Below are 11,976 nucleotides of genomic sequence, written 5' to 3'. Positions count from 1 at the left end.
CACCATAAGCATTCACAAAGTGGAGGGGGGTGAAGGGGGAAGGCAGCAAGAGGTGGTATTCTCGTCTCCTGGAACCTGGATAAAGGCTCTTATTTATTACCAAATTAACTTGAATTTCTAACAATGACTGACTGCAATGCTGCTAAACTGCAGAGTAACATTGCCTGGCATGCCAGGAAGTTCTGTGACCTTAGCAGTGGCTACCTACCCTGCAACTTTCTTTTTCTTTTTTATGCCATTCACAATAAATTATGCTGAATCCTTGGCATGGTGGCAGTTTTGGTGCATTCTACAGTCATGACGGGTGTGAACCTTTACAGAATGGTACTGTAAAAGTCTCACCAATCTTTTCTCTGTCTATTCCTCGTACAGATCTTTTCGAGAGGCAGAAATGGACCAGTCCAATACCCAGAAGCTTGGAGTCCAGTACAATGTAAGCATGGAAGCTACATAAATGCCTATCACTCATCCCCAAAATCCTCAAAAATGCCCCCTCCACTTGCTGCACAATGGAACCTCAATAATAGCTGGTTGAGGGAGGATATGTTCCCACATATCTGATGCAACATTTTCTGAGCATCAGTGGGTGATTTCTGCAGTTGGAAGCTAAATACAAGGGTTATCCAGAATATAACAGATTTTTGGTCTATCGTGGTGGGCAGGACTACAGTCGCTATCTTGGTACCATAATTTCCCTACACTCAAGTATGTGGACAAAGGAGACCCGGGACAGCTTGCAAATTCTACATTCAGTTTTCTACAGCAGAGCTACTGCAATAGTTTCTGGAGAAAACAGCCATCTGTACTTAATTTATGAGTCTATGAGTCCAAATGTGTCAGCCATACCAGAAAATCCCAATTTTATGCACTAGATGAGAGGGAAAGGTGTCCTCTCCAGGACTTCCAACCTTCTCAACTGTATAGGATGTTAACACAGCACCAAATGCAGTCACAGAACTATGAATTCTTCAGTCCGCTTTAACCCTTTCAGACACAAAATAAATAAAATCATTTTTAAAACTTCTTATCTGTTTTATTAGGCTATAACTCATACAATATTATGGAAAAATGTGAAAATAAATTTTTGTGCAGTATTTCAGCAGGTACAGGGTAGATTCAAATGAAACCACTGCACACTAAATGCGGTGGCTTCAAATGAGACCACCACCATAAACTTCATTACTTTCCGTGATAGGGCACAAAACAGTTCCTTTCTGCTGATAAACACAAAGCAACTTCGCAGCAAGAACATGTCTATCTGCTTCTATGTGGATTACTTTTTGTGCTGCAGTGTATACACATCGCCTTGATGTGCAATGTACGGGCAGATGTTTTCATCCTGTTGCGCATTTTTCCACTGGAACAACAGTGTTACACTTTTCGGCACATGGTTCAGATGATGCGCTTTGGCGACCAGGACTGTCTTTGAAAACACTGGATCCTACAAGGCCAGCTACAACATACTGCCGAAATTCCTTTAGCTTTTTCTTTTCATTCTGCTTGGTTAGTCAAAATAATATAAATGCATTTCCAATAGAAATATCAGTCATATACCAAAATAGTCTGAGCCACCAGCATCTCGATTTTCTGTCAATTGCGTAGAAACTATTCATCATGTCCGCTTTATCTACACATCCCATGTTTGAATTATAAGATTTCACTATCTGTGGACAGGGTGTTTTTGTAATTGTGCCATCCTTTTCTTTCCTACCGACTTCTTTCAAAGTTACAGGTGAGTCAATTGTTGATAGTAACGTGAGAACACGTTTTCTTTCCATTTCATGCATGCAATCCTATCAGAATGAACTGACCAGTCACTTTCTCCTCTTCACAACTCTTTGTCCGGTTTCAGAGGAGGAAGTCCTTTTCTGTGGGCTCTAATGGTACCACAGGCTAGGATACCATCAAGTTTTAGTGTCTGCAAAAGTGGAACACTATTTAAAAAATTGTCAAAATATATGTGATATCCTTTGCCTTCTAAGCCTTTACACAAATTTCTTACAATCCTCTCTCCAAACATTTCTCCACTGCACCATCTGATTTCCCAGTATATACCTCAAAATCGCAGATATATCCCATTTTGTCAGTTCTGACCCATATTTTGTACCCCCTCTTGATGGGCTTTTGATGCATATACTGTTTGAATGATATTCGCCCTTTGAATTTCACCATGCATTCGTCAACAGATTGCTCCTTAGTTGGAGCATAACATTCTTTCAACCTTGTCAGTAATTGTTTTATTAGTGGTCGAATTTTATACAATCTGTCGTAACATTTATTACCTTTTTGTGGCATAAGGGCATTGTCATTTACATGTATACGAGATAAAATCCAGCAGAATCTTTTCAATGACATAACTGAAGAAATGTACTGATCTCTGAGTTCGTTGTGTGATGACCAGCAATCATGATATGTGCAAGGTTGTTTGATACCCATTAGAATATTTATAGCCAAAAACACCTTGAGTTCATCTTTTTCAAGAGGTCTGTAATTCTTACCTTTCTGAGTCGCATAAAGATTAGTCTGGAATACCATGTGTTCCAGCATATTGTCCTCAAATAGATATACAAAGAAACCAACTGGCAGCATACCTTCACCTTCAGTTTTCCTTTGACACCAACTTCCTCTAAAAGAATGACAGAATGCGCCGTACTGTCATCCCTTGCCCATGTAAAATTCACAGACCTTATTAGTGGCATGTTATCTTCAGAACTGAAACTGTAATCACTGTCACTTTCAGAAGCAACATTAGATATCACTGGTCTTGGCACTTGTGAATCAAGATCACTGTCTTCAGCCAAAATATCACTTTCATTATCACTGGTACTATCAATCTCGAGAGTCCACATCCAAAGGAATTTGTTCTAAAAGACACGCCAGAACTTCCTCATCCTTTAATTTGCGAGAAAACATTTCGCGAAACTGAAATTAAAGAGCTTCTAATACTACCCCTGCAGCCACAGTGGTTTCAGACGAAACCACCAGAGGAAATACAGAAAAAGTACATGATTTTCATTATTGTTGCAATACACGGAGTCTGGTACATGAAATTATGGTGGAGAAGTTTAGTTACCGCAAATTTTGTGCTAGGTGGATTCCCAAAATCCTAATGGAAGGCCACAATAAACAGAGACTTGCTGCAGCACTGGCCTTCCTCGAAGATTACTTATATAAGAAAGTATTATGAATTTGTTCCATGTGTGAAAGTTACATTTCAAAGACAAATTCAATCACTAATCAAGGAAAAGAGAACCAGCACACCACAAACAAAAATGGCACTTATACTTGAATCGCTAACTGCAACCACGTGAGAAATATTGATGTAGTTCAAATTTTCATCACTAGATGGCAGCACCATCTACGTCCAGAAGTGTGGTTAAGAATGTAGCCACTGTGCTCTTGCCACAAAATCAAAATATCATGGGTGGCTTCAAATGAAACCACATCGTCACAAAGGGTTAAAAGGCAATGGAATAGGAACAGAAAGAAAAGAATGAACACATTTTACTATCTATAATAATGTAATTGCCATAGTCACAATTATATGTACACAAAATGTAATCTCACATAAGAAATGGATGAAACACATGACACATGATATTTCATTCAATTTTTCTTCATACTTCTTATGACTGCAGCTTATAACTGAAATATATGACTAGAAGATGTGGTTCTTCTGCTTTCCATGATGATTTTTGGCATTAACTGAGTTTTTGTTACAAAATCTGCAAGTGTTGCAGGATGTGAGAAACATTCTTCTTGTACTCACTATCTTCTCCACAGCTCCCAGGCAGCTAGAAAAAAGTGAAACATAGAGAAACCATAAGAGTGTTTCCTATCCACATACATATTTAACATGCAACTTCAACATTATAATAGAAATAAAAATGAAACTCTTCTTCCTGTTCAAACTCTGATAGAAGGGTAAAAATTTGTTATCACAGTAGTGATTTTAAATGCAATTTTAATGTTACACACATTAAGTTTTAAGATAAGGTAGTAGCTTTCTGGCATTAATGAGGCGACAGATGTATTCCACAATGCTGGTGTATTCTTCGTTATTTGGTGACATTTCCTGACAATGATAGTAAGTATTTCGATCACAAACTTGTCGACTGTAGGGGCCACAATACTTGACCATTTTAATTTTACAGTCAAAGCTAGGTCTCCCTTGTGTAGTGGGACGAAATTAAGCGTCACCCATCCACCAAAGTCAGCCCAGTTTGCAGGTGACTATAAGTTTAATTTAGTTTTGTTTATGTGTTTTCTTATTATTTGTAATAGATGTGAATTATCTAAAAGTTTTGTATTTTTTTTATGTGTTTCATGTACGGAGAGGTCGGCGCAACGAACGGGGACAGCATCTTCGTTGCTGCGACCAGAGAGGAAATTGCTGGCCGCTATACGTCGCGGGTCGACAGCCAAGGAGCAACAGAAGATCCTGGAACCGAGTTGTTGCGTCGTGTTTCTAAAAATTAAAAATGAATTTTTATACTCTTTTTGTACAACAATGACGTCATATAGAGCTTAATCTTATTGAAATGTCAGTCACTGTCTGTCAACGCTCAAGTTCACATCTGTATGTGTAGGAAGCTAATAAAATAGTGTATGCTATTCAAGTTGAAACACGTGTCTTGAAGATTTATTTATGAAGAATTGTGTGAACGGATTAATAATATATTTGACAAGATTAGTAATTCTTACGTCGTTCACCGAAACTTTGAATCTAAAAAGTTTATTTAATGTGTGATTCTGATATCGATTAGATCAAGATAACGTGTGTCAATATAATTTCTGAGAAGAAACAAACGAAATTTAAATTGGGAAAAGTTACAAAACCCAATTGGCCCAAGTGATGTAATTCTTTGCACACGACTCAACGGATGTTTTACAGTTTCGTTCAAGAACCATCCTATGACAATTTAAAAGAATATGAATCATTTTTAAAGTGGGTTGTAACTGACGTAGGTGACGAAGTCTGCACATGGTCATACATATATCAAACGAAAACTAATACGTCGTTACACCGAGTTTCGTGGAGCCTTCACCAGCCAGCGGCGACTTCGCGGGTGTGGGCATCTGACGGAGCGCAGCCAAGCAGTACGGTCACGCAGTGGTTCCACGAGAAGGCGCATCTGTTGGGCAGCAGCTGAACGCTGCAAACCCCGACAACCTTTTTTCTCCCTAAACTAATAGGCCCAGTACGTCAGCTGCGGGGCGTTCCTCCGGCTGGTATTAGAGGTGTTGCTGAGGGCTTCGCCTGTCTACGGCGGTGCCGGGCGTGGTTGCAGCCAGCGACGTTTCCGGTGTTCGACTCAGCGTCCTGCCGGTTGCGGAAACGGGGTCGCAGCATCTCAGCGGCTGCATCGACGGCTGTTACATCTGCAGCCCATAGCAGCACACTGATCATCGAGAACTACAAATTACAATATTAAGTGTCCGGTGAGTTTGTTTCAAGTTGGAAGTGGAGTGTTGTATATAGGGAGTGTGCTTTTACAGGATTGTTGATTACAAGTCTGCGTGTGTAACTAGTTAATATCTTACAATAATGTCGGGAAGTGAAATGTCAGACGCAGAGCAATCCATGTCCGATAGGAGCATGAGATCACTTTTTAGGGCGATCGCTAAATTGAAACAATCTAACGAAGAATCTACTGCTAGATTAAAAGAGGAATTAAAACAGTCTAACGAAGAATCTATGGCTAGATTAAAACAGTCTAACGAAGAATCTATTGCTAAATTAAAACAGTCTAACGACGAATCGACGGCTAAATTAAAAGAGGAACTTAAAGGGGAGCTAACAAAATCGACAGACAGGTTACAGGAATATCTTAATGAAACCAGTCGAGAATTAAGTGATAAAATAGAGTCTTCTAAAGTTGAAATGCAGGAAAAACTAGTAGGACTTAGTAATAAGATTGCTGATAATTGTAAAAGGTTACAAGAACATATCCAGGAATCGCGCGAGGAAAAAGCTCGCATGCGAAACGATATCACTGACTTAACCGAGAGACTAGATAGTGTCAATATCTTAGTTGTAAATGAAATACAGAAAAATAACGATATGTTACGAGATGAATTTTCTATGCAAACAGAAACTGTTCGCAGAGAATTATTGAAATCTATTAAAGAGGTCTCTACCAAACCTGTAGAGATTTCTTCGATAGATAATGTAGAATTAGAGACATTAACTCATCAAGTAGAAAAGGACCATACCGAAATCGAAAACATGAAATCTTTAATTACTGAAATATGCAGTAACCTTGAGACTGCCAAAGATAATAACATTGATGAAGGTACAGAGCGTTCACATCGTGAGCACAGTGAAGAATCGATATTAGCTAATCGCGTATCCAATACAGAAATGCGGATACAGGAAATTACTAGACGGTTATCGGAATTAGATAATAACGAGAACATTTCAGGTAGCAGAGGTAATAACATAATCAGAGACAACAGTCGCATCGAATTTGCTAGCACGGACGACAACAATATGAATAAAGCAATCACGGCAAGCCAATCCGATGCAACTCCATCTCTGCAATCTAAACAAAATCCGACTATTTCTCTCGCAGAATGTCTGGATGACATAACGACAAATTCAAATGTAGCAAGTCGATTTCCTGTATTCAAACCAGGAGGCGAATTTCACCCTATAATCTTTATAAAAGCTTTTGAAACATCCTTATCTCCTAAATGGAGTAATGAAAAACGCATTCAATTTGTAATAGGACATTTAGAAGCAGAAGCTGCGGAATGGGCAGTACTGCATAGAACTGAATTCAGGGACTGGAATGATTTTGTTAAGCAGTTTAAACAAAATTATTGGTCAAGAGGAAAACAACAACACTTAACTTTAGAGTTGTTAGACCCTCCTCCTTATTCTAAACGGTGGAGAGGTTATAGGAATTATTTCAAATGGCATTTAAACCGTGCTGAATTAATTGAAGAACCAATTATTGAAAGTCATGTAATACGAGTCCTAATTAGTGGATTACCGTATTATGTAAAGGAAAGAAAAATGTTATTCTACGAATTATACAAAACCTTAATAATGGGGACGAAACAGTTAACACCCGGGGTGTGTGGTTATATTTTAACGACTTGTTGTATTGGAAAGCACAGAGGGAACACCAGAGATGGAAAATCTGCATTCCGAAAACTGTTGTGGACGAGTTAATTACTTATATTCATGAAGGTTACGGGCATTTTGGAATTCATAAATGTATTAAACATCTAATGAAGTATTATTATTTCAAAAATATGTCCCGTATTGTGAGAAGTATTATTAGGGCTTGTGAAACCTGTCAAAAGGTTAAAGTTAATATCAAATCTAAGCGTTATAAATTATATGCTGTAATTCCTCGAGGTTTGTGGGATCTACTGGCATTAGATTTTTTCGGCCCTCTGCCTCGTAGTTCAGGAGGATTAACTTATGTGTTTGTTGTAATGGAATGTTGGTCCAAACATGTGAAGCTATATACTTTGAAACGAGCGAATACAGCAAGCGTTATACGCTGCCTCACCCGAAATTACTTTGTTAACTGGGGCATTCCTAAACGACTTATGTCTGACAACGGTAGTGCCTTTATTAGTCAAAGATTTCAAGATATGATAAGACAATATGGAATCAAACATATCTTAATTTCGAAATATCACCCTCAAAGTAATTTAGTAGAAAGAGTCATGAAAGAATTAGGACGATTATGTAGAACTTATTGTGCACATAAACATACTCGGTGGGCCAAACTAATGCCTGAATTCGAAAAGATATTAAATGAATTGCCTCACCTAACGACGGGATTATCACCTATAGAAATTTTAGGCAAACGAATTATAGGTGAGCCTTTACTAGCTGCTTTACCTTGGCCACCAGTAAATGAGATCCAACAATGCATTCCAGACGAAAAAGTTTGCGAACAGATTGTAAAAAATGCCGAACGGAGAATTAAAAGTTATAATCAACAGGCTATAGAACCCTCATTGCAGGTAGGAGATCTTGTGTTAGTACGATCTCATCCTAGAAGTTCTAAGATCGGTAAGGAATGTAGAAAATTCTTCTTTATCTTTGAAGGTCCATATGTTGTACATAAGATTGTACATCCCAAAGCATTACTTCTTATGGAACCTTCATCAGGTGTAATTAAAGGATTATATAGTGTTGATCAAATGAAACCCTTCATTCCTAAATAAGTTAATATTTAGTATATGTTACACACGGAAGAGCGTTCATAGTTTATTCATGTGAAGTTTTTCGTGATAGTTACGTGTTATTTTAAATAAATGACAGAAAGCTTAAACATGTGTTCTACAATAATCTACTGGTACTTCAAAAAGAGAAAGATAATCAAAAGGGGGATTTAGATGGAAGAAATTTTGCTCTTAGGTCAAAAGGAATTTTGCATATTTTAAATTTACTCGGATAGAAGGAACCAAAGGGGATGGTTAATAGTTTTAGGGACCATGGGCGTCCAGAGCTATATGGCTCACGAGAACATAGCAGAGTGCCTTTAATAGAGGTTTGTAATAGTGTTAATATAGAACACACCAAACGGGGCTCTCTCGCTTGTTTCTCCTAAATAAATGGCCAATACCCAACAAGGTGTCCGAAGGTAACGAAAGCCGTGCCGAGATTCTAAAGAAAGTTTTGCTTGATTTCTTCTTGACCTCAGGCATAAATAAGGCATTAGGGAAGAGAATGACGTAAAGTAAATAGTACTATTAGTTATTGTGAGAAACTTATTAGTAATATACATTCTTGGAAAGAATAACTCTAGTAAATAAATGAAACTGAAACTAATCTATCACCATTTGAACGCTCTGTCCTAATGTACAACGTTAAAGAACGTACTAAATTAGTATTTATTAGCAACTATTAACTGAAGAGGAGCAATCTCCCTATATTCGGTTACGAATTACCATAATAGCACAATTAAGAGTAAATGACGAATAGTCACAACAATATCGTATTAAAAGGATTAAATCTATCTAATAGCAAGGACTCTAGGTTACGTAAAATGTGAGGAAAGTGTATTAACAGTTAAATATTGTATATTGAAAAGTTTTAATTTCGGTTAAAACCTGACAAACTGAGCTTGTGGGTGGGGTATGTAGTGGGACGAAATTAAGCGTCACCCATCCACCAAAGTCAGCCCAGTTTGCAGGTGACTATAAGTTTAATTTAGTTTTGTTTATGTGTTTTCTTATTATTTGTAATAGATGTGAATTATCTAAAAGTTTTGTATTTTTTTTATGTGTTTCATGTACGGAGAGGTCGGCGCAACGAACGGGGACAGCATCTTCGTTGCCGCGACCAGAGAGGAAATTGCTGGCCGCTATACGTCGCGGGTCGACAGCCAAGGAGCAACAGAAGATCCTGGAACCGAGTTGTTGCGTCGTGTTTCTAAAAATTAAAAATGAATTTTTATACTCTTTTTGTACAACAATGACGTCATATAGAGCTTAATCTTATTGAAATGTCAGTCACTGTCTGTCAACGCTCAAGTTCACATCTGTATGTGTAGGAAGCTAATAAAATAGTGTATGCTATTAAAGTTGAAACACGTGTCTTGAAGATTTATTTATGAAGTATTGTGTGAACGGATTAATAATATATTTGACAAGATTAGTAATTCTTACGTCGTTCACCGAAACTTTGAATCTAAAAAGTTTATTTAATGTGTGATTCTGATATCGATTAGATCAAGATAACGTGTGTCAATATAATTTCTGAGGAGAAACAAACGAAATTTAAATTGGGAAAAGTTACAAAACCCAATTGGCCCAAGTGATGTAATTCTTTGCACACGACTCAACGGATGTTTTACAGTTTCGTTCAAGAACCATCCTATGACAATTTAAAAGAATATGAATCATTTTTAAAGTGGGTTGTAACTGACGTAGGTGACGAAGTCTGCACATGGTCATACATATATCAAACGAAAACTAATACGTCGTTACACCGCACTTGGTTTGTTTTAAGTCATTACAAAACAGCTGATTGAGAAAGGATACCTTGCCATATATCTGCTGCATCATTTTCTGAGCATCAGTGGGCGATTTCTGCAGTTGGAAGCTAAATACAAGGGCTATCCAGAAAATAACAGCCTTGTGATCTATCATGTTGGATGGGACTACAGTCACTACCTAGGTGCCACAACTTCCACACACTCAATACACATCCAGCAGTGGTAGCATTTGGTCTGTCTCTGTTATTTTGCTTTCTGTGCTGTGTTAAAATGCTCGCTGCAATAGAAAATCCAGTCACTTGTGATTTGCATTCTGCAATTAGGTTTTTGTCCACAAAAAATTGCAAACCAATTGCAGTTTATCATGACCTTTGTGATGTGTAAGGAGAAGGAATAATGAGTGAAAGCCAAGTGAGGCAATGGTGCACTGATTTTAAAAATGGCCGTACCAGTATTCACAATGAGGACCACACCACCACACCTGTAGGCCTAGCCTTGTGACTAATGAACTTGTGACCGGTGATGAAAATCAACAACAAAATCCATGAAAACCATCATTTCTCGATTACGGAACTTTTGCAACATTTCCCCAAATTCCACGGAGTCTGGTACATGAAATTATGGTGGAGAAGTTTAGTTACCGCAAATTTTGTGCTAGGTGGATTCCCAAAATCCTAATGGAAGGCCACAATAAACAGAGACTTGCTGCAGCACTGGCCTTCCTCGAAGATTACAAGGAAAATGGTAAAAAAGTTATTGATCATATCATAACTGGGGACAAAAATTGGGTGAAGCATGTCAGTTGTGAAACAAAAAGGGAGTTGATGGAACGGGGACACCCACATCCTCCCAAGAAACCAAAGAAGTGTTTGCAAATGCTATCAGCAACAAAGCCAGGCTAATGTGTTTTGGGACTCTACAGGAGTGACTCTCAATGATTTCCTCGAATGTGGTTGTTGTTGTTGTTGTTGTTGTGGTCTTCAGTCCTGAGACTGGTTTGATGCAGCTCTCCATGCTACTCTATCCTGTGCAAGCTTCTTCATCTCCCAGTACCTACTGCAACCTACATCCTTCTGAATCTGCTTAGTGTATTCATCTCTTGCGTCTCCCTCTATGATTCTTACCCTCCACGCTGCCTTCCAATTCTAAATTTGTGATCCCTTGATGCCTCAAAACATGTCCTACCAACCGGTCCCTTCTTTTTGTCAAGTTGTGCCACAAACTCCTCTTCTCCCCAATTCTATTCAATACCTCCTCGTTAGTTATGCGATCTACCCATCTAATCTTCAGCATTCTTCTGTAGCACCACATTTCGAAAGCGTCTATTCTCTTCTCGTCCAAACTATTTATCGTCCATGTTTCACTTCCACACATAGCTACACTCCATACAAATACTTTCAGAAATGACTTCCTGACACTTAAATCTATACTCGATGTTAACAAATCTCTCTTCTTCAGAAACGCTTTCCTTCCCATTGCCAGCCTACATTTTATATCCTCTCTACTTTGACCATCATCAGTTATTTTACTCCCTAAATAGCAAAACTCCTTTACTACTTTAAGTGTCTCATTTCCTAATCTAATTCCCTCAGCATCACCCGAACATGGTACAACAGTTAATTCAGAGAGGTAATGTCAAACACTAACAAAGTTAAGGCGCGCAATACAAGACAAGTGCCAGGTAAAACTTAGCACAAAAGTTTTATTTTTTCAGGTCAATGCAATCCACACACAGCCAACTGTACCAGTGATTCCCTACAGGGTTTTGGATGGGAGGTATTTGATCATCCACCATACTAGTCTGAATTTGGAACAGAGCGACTACCACATCTTCCCAGCAATGAAGACGTGGTTCGCTACATAACGCTTTGATACTGACGCTCAACTGCATGTCTGTATAAATCAGCAGTTGCAACTGCAAGTGGCAGATTTCTACAGAGATGGTACTGAAAAACTTGTGCCACAGTATGATAAGTGCCTAAATCTGAATGGCATTTATGTAGAAAAA

The 11,976-nt window shown here is 38.3% G+C and overlaps 2 protein-coding genes across 2 annotated transcripts in view; both read right to left on the bottom strand.

Annotated features, from left to right (window-relative positions):
• Positions 1-3,527: 3,527 nt before the first annotated feature.
• Positions 3,528-11,976, bottom strand: part of LOC124776779 (TELO2-interacting protein 1 homolog) — a 153,002-nt gene continuing 144,553 nt past the window's right edge. Inside the window, exon 16 of the mRNA XM_047251917.1 lies at positions 3,528-3,794. Within this exon, the coding sequence (XP_047107873.1) occupies positions 3,717-3,794 (78 nt within the window). The 3' untranslated portion in view covers positions 3,528-3,716. The remainder of the gene's footprint in view (positions 3,795-11,976) is intronic.
• LOC124776780 lies at positions 3,804-11,002 on the bottom strand. Its single transcript, XM_047251919.1, has 2 exons — positions 9,968-11,002; positions 3,804-4,171 (listed from the first exon to the last, which is right to left on the bottom strand). The coding sequence occupies exons 1-2, from the start codon at positions 10,120-10,122 to the stop codon at positions 3,907-3,909; spliced, it is 420 nt and encodes a 139-aa protein (XP_047107875.1). The 5' UTR covers positions 10,123-11,002; the 3' UTR covers positions 3,804-3,906.

The sequence above is a fragment of the Schistocerca piceifrons genome, chromosome 2 (genome assembly GCF_021461385.2).
Source record: "Schistocerca piceifrons isolate TAMUIC-IGC-003096 chromosome 2, iqSchPice1.1, whole genome shotgun sequence".
NCBI classification, from domain to species: domain Eukaryota; kingdom Metazoa; phylum Arthropoda; class Insecta; order Orthoptera; family Acrididae; genus Schistocerca; species Schistocerca piceifrons.
The sequence above is the reverse complement of the archived record's forward strand: the minus strand, read 5'-3'. Positions and strand labels throughout refer to the sequence as shown.

Bases quoted from the DNA above. Each gene is read 5' to 3' on its own strand.
- LOC124776780 (XM_047251919.1), bottom strand. From the start codon at position 10,122: ATGATAGATCACAAGGCTGTTATTTTCTGGATAGCCCTTGTATTTAGC. The intron at 4,172-9,967 runs GTGCGGTGTAAC...CCCACTACACAA, and splicing joins AATGACTTAAAACAAACCAA to GGGAGACCTAGCTTTGACTG.